The following is a 19,890-nucleotide window of genomic DNA, read 5'->3' on the forward strand; positions in this document are numbered from 1 at the left end:
TCACTCGGGGAGATGTCGGGGAATGTAGGAACGAAGAACGAGCAAAAAGTTATTCGTTGAATTTGGTGGAAATTATATAGTAAAATGTAGTTTTTTTCTTCTATATTGATTATTTCTTAATACTTTTATCCAACCTATTTCGGATGTGAATGATTGAGTTGGTCCAATGTCTTCACGTCCTTCTTTGTTCGTATTTCGTGTCTTCAGTTCTCCGTACTTATTCTTTAATTTCCTTTTTAGTCCGCGGGTGGGAGACCTGCAAAAGATTCTCTAATGCCAAAGTCAGTTGAAGGTAATGACGTTTTTCTATGAAGCAGTAATAAATGTGCAGTAAATGCAACCTACCACTCACCCTGGATCTGTATTTATACTTTTCGTGGTTTGAGATTAGTGAAAAGTTAATCATGTCCAATAGGTTTTAACCACTCCGCGGCCTGGCCGGCCGGCCAGCTTCTCGTGAGTTGCTTTTCCCCTAGATGTCAAGCGGTAAGATTGTATGATTGTGGATGCACGGGCGTCCGCCCTACCGTGCCCAAACCTTCCTGACAATAAGTAGAAGGGTAGTTTCCTGGGTTGCATATGGTAACATGAGCGTCCGGTCCGTTTGGTGGTCCAATGACGTGGTCGTCCGTCCTGTATGACGTCCGGTCACTACTGGTACACAGTTATATCAAATTCTAAAATCTTTATTTTGAAAAATTGAATATTTTAGAAAGTTGTTCAAAAAAACTTATTTTAAAAAATTATTTTGAAAAATATAATTCAACTACAGGAAAAACACCATAAACGCAACTACTAAATTGACCCTACTTCTTTGTTTGATACCTGTCCCATAGTTAGGTTATTTGATCATTTTAGAGTTGTTTTTCTTTGTTTGCCTCCTGTCAGGTTATTTGGTCAATTCATAGTTGTTTTCGAAAATGTCTTTTTTGTCTTCAACGTATCAAACCTTTCTTCATCCTCTGCAATGGTATTTGTGGTTTTTACCATTTTACCGCTCCTTTCGTCATTTTTGAGGCTGTGAGTGTGGTTGATGGACGTGGTGCAGAGGTCGAATAGATTGGTGTGGAAGCTTCCGTTCTCTGCATAATGTTCATTGTCTTGTAGCTTGGTTCAAATAGCTTAGGTTCTTCTTCAACCTCCTTTCTAGTTACCATTGCATTTTAGGTCAGGTAATTTTTGTTGTTGTTGTCTTCGTTGTGGAGGTCTTTATTTTCGTATCTTGATATTTCCGTTCTCATAGTTGATAAGTAATATTTGTATTGTTTGTTCAAGGTTGAAGCTTTAAGGATTGTTTCTTTTTCTACTTATTTCCGGGCACCATAAGGTTGAAGGTAAGTTATTTTCTTTTACCTATGTTGGTATGTCCGTTGTGATAGTGTCGATGAAGTTTGGGCACTTACTATTTTCGTATTCTTTGTCGTTTGTTGGGTTCTTAAGTGGTGTGATTAGTTGTTTGTAAACTTTTGTGATACAAGTTTTGTTTTTGTCTCTCTTTTTTTTTTTTTTTTCTGTTTAGGATTTTATCATACAAGTTTTCTGTTTTGGTGTTTATTGATTTATTGATTGATTTCTGGATACTAGTTCCTTACGACAACACTTTTCTTCCATCTGTTTTCATCATCGTCATATATTAGTAAAGGAGTTTGTATGAATTGGTTGAGTTTTGGTCTATATTTATTGGTTTGGTTTTTGTGTGGTATAGTTTTAGTGCATAGTTGATTTGTGGATACAAGTTCGGTTTTTTATCTGATTTCCATTATTCTATTTTTTGTAAGGTACCTTTTTTTTGAATTTTATCAATTGAAAAGGTTAGATTTTTGGATTGTAAAGCCTAAATATTCCGTTTACTATTTTTTTTTTCATTATAAACCCTAAATACTCTAGATTTTATGGGTTACTTTGTTCTTTGAAAATATTCACATGTTATATGTATTATTCATTTTTGAATGTGAAGTGTTATATGAAGCTTTTATGAGGTTGTAAGATTCTTTGTGCCATGTGTTACTTGTTTTTTCTTTTGTCTTCTTAGAAAAGGTGAAGCAGTGGTATAACCCATCTTTTGAAGATGTTTACTGCTTTGGGAATTTATTCAGAAAGCTTTGAGAAGTCATTCCTTGAATGCACATCTAAATTTTATGCTGCTGAAGGTGTGAAATACATGCATCAATCTGATGCTCCAGATTATTTAAAGCATGTGGAGGTGTTTTCTTTTTCATAGTCCGTTGTATTATTTTATTGGCTTTAGTTATTTATGTAATTCTTTAATAAATGGATTGTGTCATTCAAGAGTTTAATCTTCTAAAAGTTATCTTTCTTTGTCAATTCTTTCCTTGCCCATATATGTACTTATTGCAGGGATGTTTGTGGGTGCTCCTTCTACAGATATGATTGCAAGAAGAACATAAAAGATGTTTGATTTTGCAGATAAGATTGCCCACATTAGTCCAAGTCTTTCTTCAGCAGTTACCAAGTTTTAGTGGATACCACCCTCATCGGGATGGTGCCAGTCTCGGGTATATTATCATACTTCCCATTGAAAATGTTTGGCACCCTTGGTTTTCCAAAGGAGAGGTAATATAGAAACAATTTATTTTCCGAGTGATACTTTCCAGTGATGGTAGTGAAGTATTTTTGGCTGGTGCATGATTGGATTGATTTTATATCCCTCTTGTAAGTATTGTTGTGTTAATTTCCATTTAATAAATATTTGAAAGTAGTGCACGACTAGTTGTTTGTAAATCATACTTAAAAGACATGAATCTGATTTTAAAGTTGCTTGGCATTTGTTTCTGCAACTTTTATTCTCATAATTTAATAAAAGTGGTTGGCAGATTGTTTTACTATAAGATTCTGAAGTTCCCCCCTCTTGGCCTGTTTATATTTCCTCTATTCTTCCTTGGTTTTTACTGCAATTACTCAATTGGCTTTTCTTTCTGTATGGTTTAGTCGTGACCGCTCAAATTCCAAAATGATAACCTACAAAAGTAGAGCGTCTAACCCAAATAGCTACATCAATTTAATCAACAGATTATTTACATCTATTGACCAAATTTCCAAATTTGATGAAACTTCATCCTTAATCGAGATATCAGATTTATGGGACTACATTTCAATATCGACTTAATGAGCTGACCAAAAGTGTTATTTGGAAGACCAGATTGGTGATAAATCAACCTTTTAGAAACCAAATAGTGTTATTTGTGACTTCCCTTATAATTTCATATGCTGACTACAACAAACTGCAGTTTGTCGGCCTTAATTGAAAACAAGATTTTCAGTGTTCATGGGGGCCATTTCCTGCAATTTCTACATTGTATCAGGCTATAAATTTTACCGTCTCTGTTTAGATTGTATACTGGCTATATTTTATGCATTATTTATCATTCATATACAGATACGTACTATTGATCGGAAGCAAGAAGTACCTCATGATGGTGCCATATCCAGAAGATATTGTGGATGGATGGGGTCTCAGTCCTTGAGGTGCTAGTTCCTTATTTGGTGGCAGTGTTCTTACTTCCTTTAACCACTCAAACAACATTGACTAAATATGTCGTACTCATCCGTTGGTGATGGTACCATTTTTCTGTTTTAAGTGCAAAATGACTCAGTTATTGATTAAGGTATGTAGTTGTTGCCATAAAAATGTGTCCTTCTCTTTATTGTGTGTGCCGACTGCTCAAGATATCTGTTGAATTCTGCAGCATATGACCACATTTCTTCTTCTCTTTGTTGCTCATGCCATGTGCTGTCTCTCAGATCAACTCTACCTTTATGATGTCAAGAAACTGTGCAACAGTTTTGGAGATTCCAATTGCAAGTAATTGTAAAGATAAGGTACCATCTTCTAAGCAAAGGGTGTACCTCAGTTATCAGATTTTGGTCCAACAGTCTTAAATGACCATCTGATAATTCCAGATGGTTTTCAGGAATTTAAATTCAAACATACCTTTGAATCAGTTCTGTGTTAGTCAGAACATGGGAACTATCTTTGTGAAACTTAATTATGGTAAAAAAAGTCACCAAGTTATGTCCTTGATTTTGAAGATTGAAGATGACCAACTAAAGAAAAAAGTTCATCTGATTGTAGAAATAGCAGTGTTGTTAGTAATAGCAAGGTTTTCTCTCTGTGTATAAAAGATGTTAGTGCAGCTAAAATACTTTTTATATTTCATTATTTTAGCATAAACAATTAAATATTTAAATTATACTATATAAGTTTCATTAATTTCTTATAAAACAATCATTATTTTTTTTTCATATCACCAAAATCTATATTTAAATATTATCTTCATAAATATTAATGATTATAACATTACCTATAATAATGGAAACGTTGTTCAGGACAGTTTGCTCTGAAATTTTTATTATGAAAATTTTATTTAAAAAACTCAAGTAACACGGCTTTAGTTTTGAAATCTTTTAAATTAGTTTTAAAACTCTTAATCTAATTAGTTATTTTCTTCTATTGGTTTAATTTGTGTGTATTATCAGAGTAATTATTTCAATATAATTACTATATCAGACGAAATATTTAAATCAAGTGCAAACCTCACTTCCAGATCGATCAAGATTCTCCATCTTAGTATTTATGAAATTGTGATCATTTTAGAAAGAAAAAAAGAGAACATATTATTAATATCATCTTCTATATGTGACATTGATAAGATGACGACAAGAAGCTAGGAACAAAATTCACAAGTAACGAATTTTGTGCTTTTACAGAGTCAGAAAGAGACATTTCAAGGGCTTTCGCTTCAATTTTGGTAATCCAGAATCTTTGCCCATAGACACAATCCCATCTTTCTCTTGCTTTCTGCATTTTTTTTCAATGTCAAAGATGAACCAAAGTCACAAATCAACAATGATCGAAACATCTAAATAAAATAGATAATGATATTTTGATAATATTTTTTTGACAACATTTTAACATCATTTACATGTCATCTTGTGATTGGTCCAAAATTACTTCACAATCAATAATAATAATTATAAACACTAACACAGACCAATCACAGAATGATATGTAGATGGTGTTAAAATGTTGTAAAAGTATCATTATCCAAATAAAATGTAGGCTAGACAAATCAACAATGATCGGACTCTCACAACTTGTTCACCCTTGTTTAGCATAAATCGTACCGGAAGACAATTTTTTATGTTTGCTAAATATAAAAGATTTCGATTAAAAACAATGTATTATCCTGAGCAGTACTTAAGTAATTGTATGAACTTTTTATTTGTAACTAAATTCATCGTACTTTTATCTCTCTCTGCTTGAAAAAATATAAGGCCTTGTTCACTTGGAGGGATTTGGGGGAGAGTAATTGAAGGGATTTGAGAAGATTTGAAGATAATTTTTTTTGTTGTTTATTTGAGTGAATTTGGAGGTAAATTAGAGTGTATTTGGAAGTAAAATTTGAGAGAATTAGTGTAGGATTTTATTGACGTGACAGATTAAAAAAATTTACTTCCAAATACACTCTAATTTACCTCCAAATTCACTCAAATAAACAACAAAAAAATTTATCTTCAAATCCTCTCAAATCCCTTCAATTACTCTCCCCCAAATCCCTTCAAGTGAACAAGGCCTAAGTTTAGTGCGGTTCTTATCATTAACACCATTGAACAGTGAAAAGAAAAGAGAGACAAGGATAGAACAAACATTTTCCTCTTAAACATAATTAAAAACATAGTTAATTTTAAAACATATATTAAATAGATAAAACACGCCCTATGTACTATATGCTAATTTTTGGACAAATATTGTCTAACTAGTATAATTTTAAAAAAAAAATTATATTTGTTTTTAAAATTAATTCTTTTGCTCTTTAATATTTTGAATTTCTAATACTAATTTAGGAGCCTGTGTTGTTTAATATTTTAAAAGTATTTAATATCAACTCCTGTAATTTAGGAGCCATTGAAAAGTCTATTATTTTTATTTAGACTTATGAAGTTGAATTTTTAAACACAATTTATTTAATTTTTTTTAGATTAAATTTATTTACATTAATATTTATTGGATAATTTGATTTGAATTATACTTAAATATATTTTTTTCTCATTTAAGTTTATATTTTAAATATTCGTTTTTAAATAATTAAATTTAATTTTTTAAAATTAAATTATAAAACATCGTAGGCATCTATGAATAATATCATGTATAAAAAAAAGTCGTGGATATTTTTTCACATATATCTAATTAAAAAAAATCTCCTTAGACAAAACAAATAGCAGGTAAACACTATCATACGACTCGTTTTCAAATTTATTTGAAAAAGTTTTAAATAATAAACTTAAGATATAAGTTTTGTAAAACTTCTTATTAGAAAATGGGAACATATAAACTAACTAATTCTTAATTACAGTGTAAATTTTGTAAAATTATAAACAGGTTTTAAAAGGTAACTTGTCATGATATAATAAGAAAAGAATGTAAATGAAAGCATTATCTCTTACAACGATATCAGTTTATGTACTTTTAACTACAAAATTGTTTTTTCACATAAAAGAATAACCAAAAGACTGTCTATAAATTGTAGAAAAGCTTCGATGAATAATATTAGAATCAGATGTTATATTTTTAATTTCTTAAACTATTCTGATTTAATATTACAAGAATTATTTATATAAAAAAGTCTTTACTGATAACACAATTTTTAATAATTCTAATAGAAAATTCTTTAAAATTTCAATTCATTAATTCCTTTCGTTAAATTGTTTTCTGTTTAGACAATTTGTTTACCTTTTATAACGGAGATAGTTGTCATAGTAGCCAAGTTTAAACTTTCTTTTTCCAATTTTTCCTCTTTAAGCTACACGTTTTTTAATTTCTAAAACTAATTTAGGAATTGTGCATTAATTATTAAATATTATTTAATAATTATTCAAAGCCCTTTAAAACTTTAATCAATACATTCCTCTACTTAATTCTTTTTTTTTATGTGTAGTAAGAAAAATAGTATATTAAATAAAAGAATATCATATATATATATATATATATATATATATATATATATATATATATATATATGGGGTTTGCTAAATACCCTTGACCTTAAAACTTAGAATCCATGATATATAAGGATATTTTTATCTACTAAAACGTACCAACTGAAAAACAGGCGTACGCGCGTTAGCAAATATATATATATATATATATATATATATATATATATATATATATATATATATATATATATATATATATATATATATATATATATATATATGCTCCTGAAGTAAAACTTCATCAAACAATTGAGAAACGTACGTAACTTACATCGCCTTGTAGCTGGCAAAATAAATGCCACCATTACACTGAAGATTTTTCTGCCTATAAAATAAAATCTCCGAAGATTCCCACATTGAATAGGAAGAACCGATTTCATTGCTTCATGAAATCTCAAAAGACTTTTCATTCTGCTTTTGCATCTCTAATTGTGGGGCACTAATCTTTAATTCTTGTTTGCAGCCTTTTGGTTCTCCATGACTCCATCTCCATGATTGTCCAAGCAGCCAATCATTCTTCTAACCAGTGCTTGCTAATCCAAGACGAGTGCTCACTTTTGAAAAGGTAATTAAACTTTTATTTTATTTTACTACTGAATTATTTATTATTATTAATATTATTCTGAAGATGCAAACGAAAGTCTGGGACGGGAGAAAAGTTGTAGCGCTCAGTGTGGTGGGAAGAAAGTGAGTTTTGTAGAGTGATGCTTTGGACAGGTAACCAAGAAAAGAAATCGAGGATGGGTTTTCCCATTTCTTTTTTTCAAGAAAGAAATAAAAAGTGAGAAAGAAAGTGCCTCGTCTTCTAAATTTATGGCAAATCAATGCCTTGAAGGGTTGGTTGGTTACACGTACTGACCACACTTGACACTGATATCTCTAATGGAACACGGCTTCCAAACCACTCATGTAAGACAACATGCTTTGAAACAAGTGGTTTGGTACTATGATAGAATTCCCCAACCTTTTATTTATCATCAATGAAAATATTTCTTTAGCTGCAATAGTCAAATGTCACACATTAGGTTAACATAAGGAGAAATATCAATCAATGACCTAGAGTTGAATATTTGATTTTATTTGAGGATAGGAATCCAGACATTGTTGATAATTTTCCTTTAATTTTAACTATTCTTTTATCCTTAAATTACAGAATATTTTTGATTTTTGTCTTTATATCAAATTTTAATTTTAATGTATTCTCATTTTTAATAATATGAATGTAATTTAATTGTTTTTTGATATAGTTAAAAAGAATTGTATAAACCTCACTACTGCTGCTGCTGCAACATGTTAAATTTGTAAGGAGCCATGAAGTCAATGCTGTTGTTTCTCATTCTATCTCGCAAGGTACCATTTGCTTGTGGACCACACTAGCCGTTTGCTTGGGTAAGTGAAGGTCAATTATTTTATATACTTTTATTTTTTGTATTTTATACATACCAATTTATTTTTTAAAGAATGGCCCATATTTAGTTTCAGATCTTATAATGCGAGTCTCATGTGCGAGGAATCTGAAATTAAATTAAATTGAATTTTTTGTTTAAACTTTCTTTTCAATGATACACATCAAATAATGTGTGAGTTTTTTAAGGGTTCTTCTGCCTTATCGTTGACGTGTTTCTTGCTTATTATTTAACACACATGGGAGAAATAATTTGAATACGTTAAGGATCTGTTTGGTTGCCGACACTGGCATGTGCTGGATGTGTGTATACACAAATACCTTGTTTTCTTTGCCTTGTTTTATGAAATTAGGGTTTTTTATTAAATCATATTTTAATTTATTAGCATATTGTCTCTTAAATAGATATGAAGAGGGTTTAACAGTTGTGGGGACCAAAGCTCTTTGCATTTACAACTCATTTTTCTGAGTAAACTTTCTTCATCATGCCCTTACAGCAGAAAGGTGCTACATTTATGTCTTGGTGGGTTGTTGCTTATCAAAGACAGCACAGAAGCACATGGACGCTGCTCTCCACTTTCACTTACCCTTTGGAAAAATTAGATTTCTTGGTAAATTTGGTCAAATGAAATGTCATTCTCATGCTCTCATTATTCCCATTTAAATGTTGGATTGGAACAATTACAATCCAGCTGCTGATTTCAACCTCTTTTCCTAACTCTATTTCTCATATTATTTTTTTCTTTTAATTTAAGTGTAAGTTCTCTCAAACCCCATTTCACCATAAATGTGAGTTTGACAAGAAGTAAATGTAGTTATTATCTTGGAATTTTAATCAGAGCCAAACATCAATTGAAAAAAGAAAACAGTTTACCGTGATTAACACTCATGTGTTTGGTCAATGTTGTCATTTCAATTTTCCCCACTCTTTTGTCCTTGCAATAAAGCAAAAAGTAGACCATAATGGGATTCATCTGTGTTCTTTTCACATTATCTTTGGTGCATGAAGACATGCTGAGAAGCTTCTAATATCAATTTTATTTCCTCCATCACTTTTTTTGTTAGTTTTCTACTAGTGCAAGTTCAGTATCTCAGGAAATCAGGAGGTACTTCACAACTCACAAGATTCTTGGCTTTCTGAACATCCTGACACTTCATTCTGGTCATTAACTGCGTTTGTCACACATAATAAATACCACAGTTTCAAATCCAACACATAGCATTTCCTCACCAATGAGGTGCCGCTTATAAGAGGCTTCTTCTGCGTCTACAACCTTGCAACGGCCGTTTTTATCACCCTGAAAACATGTTCAAGTCATGGAGCAAGAAGCACAAGATCAAAGCTGTGTTCAAATTGGAATTTCAGGCAACTCAGGTCAGTGAGACAAACATAAAACCAAATCCTTATTGTTTCACAACTAAATCTAGAAATAGGGTCTGACTTAGCTGTTATAATCGTAACATGTTTCGCAAGAAATTTGAAATTTAAACAGTGTGGTTTATTTGTTTTATTTAGAAGAGTTTGACAGTTTGTGCAGTGATGGGATTATTATATACACAAACCGATTTCCAGATTCTGCAAACAGTGTTTTTGACCTTGTTCCATGTCTCCTTTTTATCAGGTGCCAAAGATGAAAAAGAATGCTATAATGGTATCTTTGGTGCCAGATGATGTTGGTAAGACAACAGTGAAACTAGAGAAAACTGCTGCGCAAGATGGGACCTGCTCGTGGGAGAATCCAATTTTTGAATCCGTTAAACTTGTTACGGATGCAAAATCAGGCAAAATTCATGAGAAAATCTACCATTTCATTGTTTCAACCGTAAGAAGTAGTTGTAGTTTCACACTCACCGTCCTTTACTCAAGTAGGGTGTTGGTTGGAAAGTCTAATCTTCGTGTGGGCTCTTGCAGGGATCTTCAAAATCTGGCTTTCTTGGAGAGGCCTCGATTGATTTTGCTGATTTTGTTGCAGAAATTGAGCCAATCACAATTTCTCTACCCCTAAAGTTTGCCAATTCAGGCATAGTTTTACACGTTAGTGCTCCTTATCTTCCTATTGCCTTGCTTCGGGTCTTAATAAGCAATTCCACAACATTCATCTCTTATTCTTTAGCACCCTTTAAGAATTTGAGATTTTTTATAAAATTATAATTCTTCAACGTAATCAGATTACAAACACCATTCAGTTCTTAATTTCTCACTTAAGAATTGTTGAGACAGGTGACTATTCAGAACGTGGAAGGATATGCTGCTGAAAGGTGAAAATGAACCGTAGAACCCCCTTTATTTAAACCATACAAAGTTCCTATTTTTCTTTTTAATTCAATTGTTTCCAATATGCTCTGAACCTTTATACCTTGATTCCAGAAATGGGGAAGATAATGGGGCTGAGGAACTTGGCAGTGATAGAAGCTTGAAACACCAGCTGAGCTATGGCAGTACAGACCATGAAAGTTATAATGTTGATGAAGTAAGGTCTTATAAGATACCTTTATATGGTTAACTATTCTATTGAACAAAGTTGAAACTTTCCTAAACAGAAACTTCTGAAGGGGACAAGTTATGCTAACCTTCCAACAAATAATTCATTTACAGACATTACAGTTACATTACTTTTTATTATTATCTTATAGAACGAACACATGGCGAGGACCAGATCTGAGTATTCTGAACAAGATGCATCTAATGGCATTAGTCCTGTGTTAGCTTCATGGGAGGATCCTCATAGCTTCAGACAAAATTCAATTCCATCAAAAGGAACTGTTAAAGCCATTGCAACAGAAGCCCAGGTGCATAAGAGGTCAAACACGAACTGGTCAATGGGTTCGGCATCAGATGGAAGTTTAGGTGACTGGACTAACAGCCTGGAAGACAATCCTCCAAGAGAAAGATTACAAGAGCCTTCAAATAATTCCAATGAAAGCCTAAAGAATGAAATTACTTCTTTGAAAAGGCAAGCAGAAGTGTCAGAAATAGAGTTACAATCACTTCGAAAGCAGATAGAAAAAGAAAGCAGTAGGGGACAGAATTTGTCAAGACAAATAATCAGCCTCAGAGAGGAGAGAGATTTGCTCAAAACCAAATACGAGCAACTCAAGTCCCAGCAGAACTTCAGTAATGAGTCCAAAACCTCCAAAACCTCCAAAACCTTGAAGTCTGAGATTGAAGATACTAGGCTTCAGTTAGAGGCAATGAAGGAAGAGCTTGTTTATGAAAAGGAATTGAGTGCCAATCTTCAATTGCAACTGCGGAAGACACAAAACTCAAACTCTGAATTACTTTTGGCTGTGACAGACCTTGAAGCAATGCTGGAACAAAAGGATAAGGAAATATTGGATCTATCTACGAATATAAAATCCCAGAAGACTACTAAAGAGCGTGAAGAGGGCATAGAATTTGACCTCTTGCGGCTAAAAATTGCAGACCAGGATGAAGAAATAGACAATTACTGTAAACAACGCGAAGAGCTCAGTGAGCAAATTAAAGAACTTACTTTGGAGTATGATCTACTTAAGAAGGAAAATGTGGACATATCTTTGAGATTAAAGCAAGATGAAGCACACCACATCAAGTTACAAAATGAACATTCATCTTCTTTAGTTACAATACAACAACTTGAATCCCATGTAGAGAGATTAGAAGAGAAGCTAAAGGTGCAGGAAGATGAATTTTCAGCATCTCTGGTCTACATAAAGGAACTTGAAGATGAAGTTAAGTCGTTGGAGAAAGAACTGAAAACACAGGCAGAGAAATTTGAAGAAGATCTCCATGTCATGCAATGTGCAAAAACTGAGCAGGAAGAAAGGGCCGTGCAAGCAGAAGAAGCCTTGAGAAAGACAAGACACAACAATGCTGTAGCATCCGAGCGTTTTCAGGAGGAATATAGACTGCTTTCTGTTGAAATGGCACAAAAAGTTGAGGAGAATGAAAATATGACTTTGAAAGCAGTTGCAGAGGCTGATGAGTTGCGGCACCAGAACAAACTTATAGAAGAAATGCTCCATAAATGCAATCAAGAGCTCAGGCTTATCACAGATCAGAATGAAGTGAAAATGAAAGAGCTCTTGGACCAAAGAGACTCAAAAGCAAAAATAATAGAACAGATGTCACAAGAACTAGAAGTTAAGTCTAAACAACTTGAGAATGTGCAAAGGCACTATGATGAAAAGGATGCTTTGTTTTCCAAGCAAATTCAAATGCTCAGATCTCAAATTAGAATGTTGATGGAAGATGGTGTATTGTCTGAAAAAGTAAGGGAGGATGCAAAAATAGCTCAGAAAGGACAACCATTTATGATCTCAAATGACGGGGAGATGATACTTGGCACTCTATTGTCAGAAGTAGAAACCTTTAAGAACCAGCATATTGAAATAAAACACGGTTTGCATAAAGAACAAATGGAGAAAGAAAGTATGAAGAAACAAATATCTCAATTAGAAGGAGAGCTGAAGAAGAAGGAAGCAGATTTAAGTACTATGGAAAAGAAGCTCAAGAATAACAAAGGACGAGCTGCAGTTACACATATGAATTTGACATCAAGAGACAATGAAAGTGCGGTGCCTCCAGCTAAAACACATGCCAAGAAGTCAAAATCCGAAATGCATAAGGTAATTGTTCTTCTGCCAAATTTAAAATCAGAGATGAAGAACATAAAGTTTATTGTTTCATATTAGGACTAGATACATAGTAACATCACTCCCTTAAGGTTTATGCACTCTACAGAATAAGGAGACATAAGTAGTAGCATTAAAATCCAGAGATCAGTACAAAGTTGGGTAAATGATATAATATTTAAGAGTTTTCTCCAGCAGTATTAACTTTTACGGTGGTGATGGTGGTTTTATAACATATACCAAACATCTCAACTAGTCATCCTTGTAGAACCCCTCTCGATGTGATTATATTATTTGCTTTTAATCCAGCTTTTTAAGGTGTTTGGAATATTTCTCATGCCCAATATAAACGTATGTCAAACCTTACAGTAATATGAAAAATTACAAATGATTAAAAAGGTATCTATACAACACAAATTGACGTTTTAGTCTTCCGTTGGTGTCTATAAATAAATTTCAAAAGCCATTTTAAAAAATTATTACAAAAGGTAACCTCCTTTTATCTAAAAGAAATAATAAAACCCCGCATTCTATCATTCAAACCGAGTGAGGATGGTGATGAAGCATGGATAAATATTCTTTGTGTGCATTCCAGATAATCTATAATTTCTTTTTGTCACCTGTGAAACTAAAAAACAGTTAACAAATATTCAAATAACATACGCTTGAAACCCAGTTCTTATGGAACTTGACACGGAAAGACTAATGTGTGCATGAAAGCAAACACAATTTAAAACTTTTGTGGTTCTTTGGTAGTGAAACTGAATTTTTTCTGGTCTATGAAGCTCAACACACTTACATGACAAGACAAATAAGCAGAAAATCTCAAACTTAAAATGGTGCTAAAGGCAAATGCCTGATCAAGGTTTTAATTCTTTGGTATTTCCTTTCATACACTAGTTCCCGGTTCTCTATAATAACTCAGACTGTTATCTTTGTAACAGGGAAAGGATGCTTCAAGCAAGTCCGAAGGAGGAACAGTAAACAAGTCAGATGAGAGCAAAGTTTGTCAAGCTTCTGGAAGGTATAATCAAATTCTTTTCTCTTGAACATAATCATGAACATTACTATCATTCTTTGTCTTTGTTATATGAAATTGCGGCCACCAATGTCAATTTTTTCATGTTGCCTGTCTCATTCAAGAACTAACTTCTATTATTTTGTCTCCTCTGACAGCGAGGGTGAGTGCCTTACAAATGAATTGTTGAATGAAGTTTCGCTACTAAAGGAAAAGAACAAGATCATGGAGAATGAGCTGAAAGACATGGAGGAAAGATATTCAGAGATTAGTCTGAAATTTGCAGAGGTAGAGGGAGAAAGACAACAGCTTGTTATGGCTGTACGCAATCTCAAGAATGGGAAGAAGAACTAGAACTCTTTGCAGGTGTGGTGTCTCGTTGAAATCATACATGAGTGGTGAAGGAAGCATGCTATCATCATCATCAGAATGTAGGAACCAAATTTAACCAGTACATTGCAGTTTGCACAAGTTGTGACCTATATGACATCTACTAACAACTTTACTCATCCAAATTTTTTTGGGCACTCAGTCCATCCAATATTCATGTCGTATGATATACATTGGCAAATGAGCCAGGGGCATGATGCTGTGGCCTCATATAGTCCCTTGTAGCAGCCAATGATTTATCATTAGTTTGAAATTTTTGGCATCCAATGTAACATATACATAACATCTATGATGCTCAGGTTTTGATTGAGTGTTGGTCGAATAAAGAAAATCTGGCTAATGGGTAAGCATCTGTATGGTTACCTTGATTGGTGGTTTTCAGAAGCAATAACTTGAAGCTAAGTTTAGGAGTTCCTATTATAATGTTTCTGTTGCTGCAAAACTAGTGTTAGATGTCACATACAGAAAGCCAGTGACTTTACAATTGTTGTAAAAGAAAATTCCCATGTGTAGTACTTATTTTTTCAGTACCATTTTTTACAATACCAAAAACGTCGGTAATGAATAGTTTTGACAAAAAATTAAAGGTAGAAAGAACTGTTTAAAGCATGTTGGAGAAAACCAGCTGGTGGGGACAAGGAATTTTTCCAACTTTGTTGTTATATGTTTATTCGTTTCTTGCTCATTATTTCAATATGAAGTTCCATAAAACAACCGTAGACGAATTTAGAGAGAACTGATCCTGAAGATTCATACCATGGATTGTAGCGTCATTTCTAACACATCCTCAATGTTTTGTAGCCTCCAATAATGGAAAAAGAGAACCACCATTCAGACAAGCTTCCAATTGCTATATATGAGGCGATCACGAGTTTAGATTGTGGAGTGTATGAACATAGAAGTCTCATGATAGACTTGTGCTGTTACCAACAATTGATGCCAGAATAAAGAAAGAATAGCAGGAGTAACAGGGATTTTTTTAACCATGTGCTCCTTCCTTTTAAATTTTGGCGTTGGCACATATGGTACTTTTTTTCTCTTTTTCATTTTTTTTAGAAAAAAATAACCGGTAGAAAACTGTATAATTTAGGATGATAACAACTGACAACTACAACAAAGGGGTAAATATACTATACGAATACGAAAATTTCACTTAAAGCTTACATGAGTTTTTTTATTAATATATGAAAATGGTATTTTTGTTAACGAACTGTTTTTATAAGAGGCTTGAAGATAGCTTATAAATGAAATTTGATCATGCTATCTGAAGACCCCAATTCACTTTTCGTTTTTTTCCTGTAATTTTTGTACATTCTGAGCATACCCATTTTCTAACTGCAAAACTGTTAGAAAGTGACACAAAATAATTGTCATATTCTCCTATTAATTATTGAATACAACTTTGTTCACCCAGTCTCGTATTTGGCATAAACAACAACACTTCTGCTGTTGACATTTATTTCCACCTATTCCCAATTAAGCATAGAAACCTTGATTTAAGTGTCCACACCTTATTCAATAAACAATAGAAAAAGAACCAACTAGACACTTGTATTTACTTTTTCTTAGGTGTGTCAAGTATTTACGTAACATATCCAAAGTTGACGAATTTCACAATTATTTGTGTGTATCAGTTGTCAAGAAATAGCAAGGAAAAAAAATTACTTGTATTGAGCTTTTCTTTCTTTCCAAAGAGCCAGGGACACTTGTATAGTGGCATCAGTGAAAAGGACAGTTTACGTGTGTAGATAACGAACCGTTGTCGTTATTCGGAGGGGACCAAAATGCCCTTATCTAAAACATCATAATCACCATGTTCAAGACGACAACAATTTTCATTCTGAGTCCAGGTACGCAAAAAACTACTCAACACGTGTCATATGACGGAGACATGTCGGTTATGCCACACGTGTCTCTGTTTATGAGATGCCATGTGTGCCATATAATGTCATTTCCTTCCCTATATAACAAATATGCCTTTGTGATAATTGTCATTAACGATCAAACAGTTACTTTTCTTCTGTCTACAATCATGGATTCAAGAGTAGTTCGAAGTGAAGTGCAGGAGAATGATGAACACTACCCCCACATTGTTCCCTTAGAGCAAGGTATGAGTCACATTTGGAAATAAGTTGTATTATGTTTGAAGGCATATCTTCATGTGGTGTTTTTTCTTTTCTTTGAATGAACAATTTTTTTGATGTAGTAACACATGGTGAAGAAGATCAACACTTTGATCATGAGAAGAAGTCTGTTCTGAATAAAGTCAAGGTAAAGGCTAAGAAAATCAAGGACACGATTAAGAAACATGGCCATCAAGTCCTTGATCGTGGCCGTGAGTATAACAATGAAGATCAACACAACCTTGATGATGATGACTTAGATGAGGATGAAGACACGGACAAGGACACACAAGTTCATGAAACACCAAGTATGTTCTTTTCCAAGTCATCTGCATAAAGTGAAACTGAATCTGTGCTTAAATATATTTTAGGACAGTAAATATGTTTAGTCTTTTTAATTTCATTGTTGATTTAATCTTTATGAATTTTATTTGTTTTTGAAAATATTGTCCTACTTATTAATGATGATATATCTTATCAGATCATTAGTGACTATTCTTCTGATAAAAGAAGGTTATTCTATATCTATACCTGAAGTGATAATTTACATACATACATGTTACACAATAAAAGAAACTGGTTTCAAAACTTTTAAAGTTTATAAGAAGATAAAAATGTTGGAGCAATAAAATCAAACCGAGTAAATAGTTTATGCAGGATGCATAAGAATTTTACAGTTATCTTTCAAAAATCATCACCTAAGTTAAAACTGTTATTATTTTACAGTAACATCCTTCAAACTTAAAAGTCATATCACTGTAATTTTTAATTAGTTGGAGGGTATACAGTTTTTACACAACATTATACAGAGATTGAACTCAATCAGATTTCAACATGTTTACGAAGATTGAAAACCGATTTGACCTTAAAAATTGATCTTTTATAGATACTCACTTCTCTAATTTTTTTTGTCTTCTTCAAATAGCAGGAATCATTAACCCTTTTTAAGGATTGCAAATTTAAAAATAAATACAAATCTGATTGAAGTTGAGTTGGACTATATGCTTTTGATTGTTCTGCAGTTCATGAAAGTGAAGATGTTAAAATTGTTACACCCACAAGTGAGCAACTCGAAAATTTAGGGAAGTCAGGAATTGATATTGGAGATACAACAGTCATGGCAGATGAATCTCATCAGGATTCACTACCATTTTCAACTACTGAAACTGATCATAAGATAGCCTCTGATCCAGCCAAAGCATTTCGGATGGAAGAGAAAGCAGGGCTTCCTAAGGACAATTTGGAGAGATCAATAGGATTGGAGGAAGAACATTACTCTCCCGGAAGTAGGCCTGATGCATATATTCCTCCCAATCATCAAACCAAAGTCACTTATCCAACTGAAGAAGGTAAGTAAGATGATTGAACAAAGTTGTAGAACTCAATTTTTTGCTAATTGCATTAATATCAGTGTAACTGTTTGCAAGATTTGATGGTTAAATTAATAAAATTGGATTTGACTCCTCTTGATGATATTTATATACCGTGGTCTGGATTAAGATTTTCATGTGTGATGGCTACAGCAGTAAAAGAAGAAATGGAAATCACACCGGTTGAGGAATCTTTTGCAAGAATGAATGTGCAGGAGGAGCCAAAATCTATTTCAGAACTAAACCTGCAGCCTGCTATTGTTGATTCTGAATGCCCTCGTGTTGAAAACCATGATCAGTCCGTGCCACACCTTTCTGCTGCGATTCAAACTCAGTGTCCTTCTTCTGAATGTCATGAGCAAACGATATCCCCCAATGTCAACAAAAACCTGGAAAATGTCACAGACAGTGGACAAACTTTAAGCACCATCACAACCGCAGTTGATGAACACTCTTGTTATAAAGTTTTCTCTCCTAAAGATGTCACAGCTTCTGAGGAAGGTTCAGTAGAGAAAGACGAAAGAAAGGACAACGTGGTAATAAATGAAGAGCAACCAAAAAGTAGGGATGCTTCTAACATGTCTGGCTCGACTACACAGTATGGGAAGGACATTGCTGACTCTCTGACACAGAAATTAGGTCCAGTTTATGACAAGGTTGCAGGTGTAGGAAGTGCAGTGAAGTCCAAAGTGTATGGAACTGAGACAAAAAATGAGGTCAAAGAACAAGACAAAGGGGTTTCTGTGAAGGAGTATTTGGCTGAGAAGCTAAGGCCTGGTGAAGAGGACAAGGCACTTTCTGAGGTAATTTCTGAAACTTTAAGTAAGAGGAAGGAAGAGACAGTGAAAAATGAGCATCACTTGGATGGTGGGGATGAGAAAATGCGTGAAGAGAGCTGTGTGCATGATCCAGGAAAAGGTGTGGTTGACAAGCTTAAAGGTGTTGTTGGCTCATGGTTTGGCAAATTTGAGGGAAAAGGTGAATGAGGTTTCTTTTGCTAAATAGATTTTGCAAAATTGTGTGTGTATTTTTCTGATTTTGTGTTTGCGGTTGTTATGGTTGCAGGAGGTGAACATTTATCCAAGAATACAAATTCTGGTGCAGAAGTGGAACAGGTTAGCCCAGTTGTTGGTGAAAGCAAGAGTAGTCGAATTGAAGAAACAGAGACTCGCTAAATATCTTGGTGGATGTTGGATAATACATATGCTTAGTTCTCTCCTTGTATTAGGTTTTGTCTATGGGGTTCATGTGAAAGTATTATATGTTTGTGTAGATGTCGAATTTACAGTGTGATATCTTTGTGCTGGAACAAAGAATAAGACTTGTTATTATAAGGTTAAATGTAAAAAAAAGGTGACAATATATCTGTATTCTGTTCTGGTATTGTGTAATTTTCAATATGCTAATATTTTTGTGTTTCCATATTTGTTGTGTTTATAATTTATTCTCGTAGCATTACCATTTCCTTGAACTAAACAATGAGAAATATAAGGGAAAAAAATATTAAACAAAGTTCACCTAAAAATGGTTGATCTGGAGACCATACTTCAAATAAAAGAGGTAAAAGAGTTTAGTTAGTCATTTCTTAAAAAGAAATAGTCTTATCTTATTTTTAAGGGTACAAAATAATGCAAAGGGTATCATTTTTTTATTTATAAAAAACTAGTTTTAAACTCATGCTTGTACATGTTACCATGTTGGTTTATGTGATTGTGAAAGAAAAAAAATAGAAAAAATAATAATAAATATTTTTGAGTTTATAACTAAGTTTTGAGTAAAATAATCTTTAAAATAATTTACAGAAAGTCAATATATTTTTAAAAGTAATTTATAGATTTAGAAAATTAATATATTTATAAAAAAAAAATAATAGACTTGGTAAATATATAAAGGATAAAATATCTATAAAAATAGGTAACATTTTTTCTAAAAGTATAACAAATATATATAAAT

The 19,890-nt window shown here is 33.0% G+C and overlaps 2 protein-coding genes and 1 long non-coding RNA gene across 11 annotated transcripts; all 3 read left to right on the forward strand.

Moving 5' to 3' along the window:
- The first annotated feature begins 870 nt into the window (after window positions 1-870).
- On the forward strand, window positions 871-4,142 carry LOC108325567 (uncharacterized). Of its 5 annotated transcripts, none has more exons than XR_008247632.1 (5): window positions 871-1,172; window positions 1,276-1,334; window positions 2,033-2,574; window positions 3,398-3,626; window positions 3,708-4,142. It is a non-coding gene; the product is annotated as an uncharacterized LOC108325567 (long non-coding RNA). The 5 variants fall into 5 exon arrangements; XR_001831842.2 differs by having other exon boundaries at window positions 872-1,172; window positions 2,033-2,203; window positions 2,359-3,626; XR_008247631.1 differs by having other exon boundaries at window positions 872-1,172; window positions 2,033-2,203; window positions 2,386-3,626.
- Window positions 4,143-7,385: 3,243 nt separating this feature from the next.
- Window positions 7,386-14,733, forward strand: LOC108326374 (uncharacterized). 4 transcript variants are annotated; one of them, XM_017559851.2, is made up of 11 exons: window positions 7,386-7,582; window positions 8,265-8,406; window positions 9,488-9,528; window positions 9,624-9,797; window positions 10,045-10,245; window positions 10,335-10,457; window positions 10,644-10,681; window positions 10,791-10,893; window positions 11,057-13,030; window positions 13,981-14,060; window positions 14,213-14,733. In XM_017559851.2, exons 4-11 carry the CDS (start codon window positions 9,729-9,731, stop codon window positions 14,406-14,408), a joined length of 2,784 nt encoding a protein of 927 aa, XP_017415340.1. In that variant the 5' UTR covers window positions 7,386-7,582; window positions 8,265-8,406; window positions 9,488-9,528; window positions 9,624-9,728; the 3' UTR covers window positions 14,409-14,733. The 4 variants fall into 4 exon arrangements, with proteins under 4 accessions (XP_017415340.1, XP_052730347.1, XP_052730348.1 ...); XM_052874387.1 differs by having other exon boundaries at window positions 9,488-9,797; XM_052874388.1 differs by lacking the exons at window positions 7,386-7,582; window positions 8,265-8,406 and having other exon boundaries at window positions 8,869-9,528.
- Window positions 14,734-16,242: 1,509 nt separating this feature from the next.
- Window positions 16,243-19,320, forward strand: LOC108325293 (low-temperature-induced 65 kDa protein). 2 transcript variants are annotated; one of them, XM_017558340.2, is made up of 6 exons: window positions 16,243-16,294; window positions 16,454-16,552; window positions 16,651-16,875; window positions 17,590-17,916; window positions 18,091-18,915; window positions 19,003-19,320. In XM_017558340.2, the coding sequence occupies exons 1-6, from the start codon at window positions 16,258-16,260 to the stop codon at window positions 19,110-19,112; spliced, it is 1,623 nt and encodes a 540-aa protein (XP_017413829.2). In that variant the 5' UTR covers window positions 16,243-16,257; the 3' UTR covers window positions 19,113-19,320. The 2 variants fall into 2 exon arrangements, with proteins under 2 accessions (XP_017413829.2, XP_017413830.2); XM_017558341.2 differs by having other exon boundaries at window positions 18,094-18,915.
- Window positions 19,321-19,890: the final 570 nt, after the last annotated feature.

This window comes from Vigna angularis, chromosome 3, assembly GCF_016808095.1.
Source record: "Vigna angularis cultivar LongXiaoDou No.4 chromosome 3, ASM1680809v1, whole genome shotgun sequence".
NCBI classification, from domain to species: Eukaryota; Viridiplantae; Streptophyta; class Magnoliopsida; order Fabales; family Fabaceae; genus Vigna; species Vigna angularis.

Excerpts from the sequence above, each read along its gene's own strand:
- LOC108325293 (XM_017558340.2), top strand. The coding sequence starts at position 16,258 with ATGTTCAAGACGACAACAATTTTCATTCTGAGTCCAG. Across the intron at positions 16,295-16,453 it reads AATTTTCATTCTGAGTCCAG|TTACTTTTCTTCTGTCTACA; the intron begins GTACGCAAAAAA and ends ACGATCAAACAG. Across the intron at positions 16,553-16,650 it reads CATTGTTCCCTTAGAGCAAG|TAACACATGGTGAAGAAGAT; the intron begins GTATGAGTCACA and ends TTTTTGATGTAG.
- LOC108326374 (XM_052874387.1), top strand. The coding sequence starts at position 9,729 with ATGTTCAAGTCATGGAGCAAGAAGCACAAGATCAAAGCTGTGTTCAAA. Across the intron at positions 10,246-10,334 it reads ACCATTTCATTGTTTCAACC|GGATCTTCAAAATCTGGCTT; the intron begins GTAAGAAGTAGT and ends GGGCTCTTGCAG. Across the intron at positions 13,031-13,980 it reads CAAAATCCGAAATGCATAAG|GGAAAGGATGCTTCAAGCAA; the intron begins GTAATTGTTCTT and ends TCTTTGTAACAG.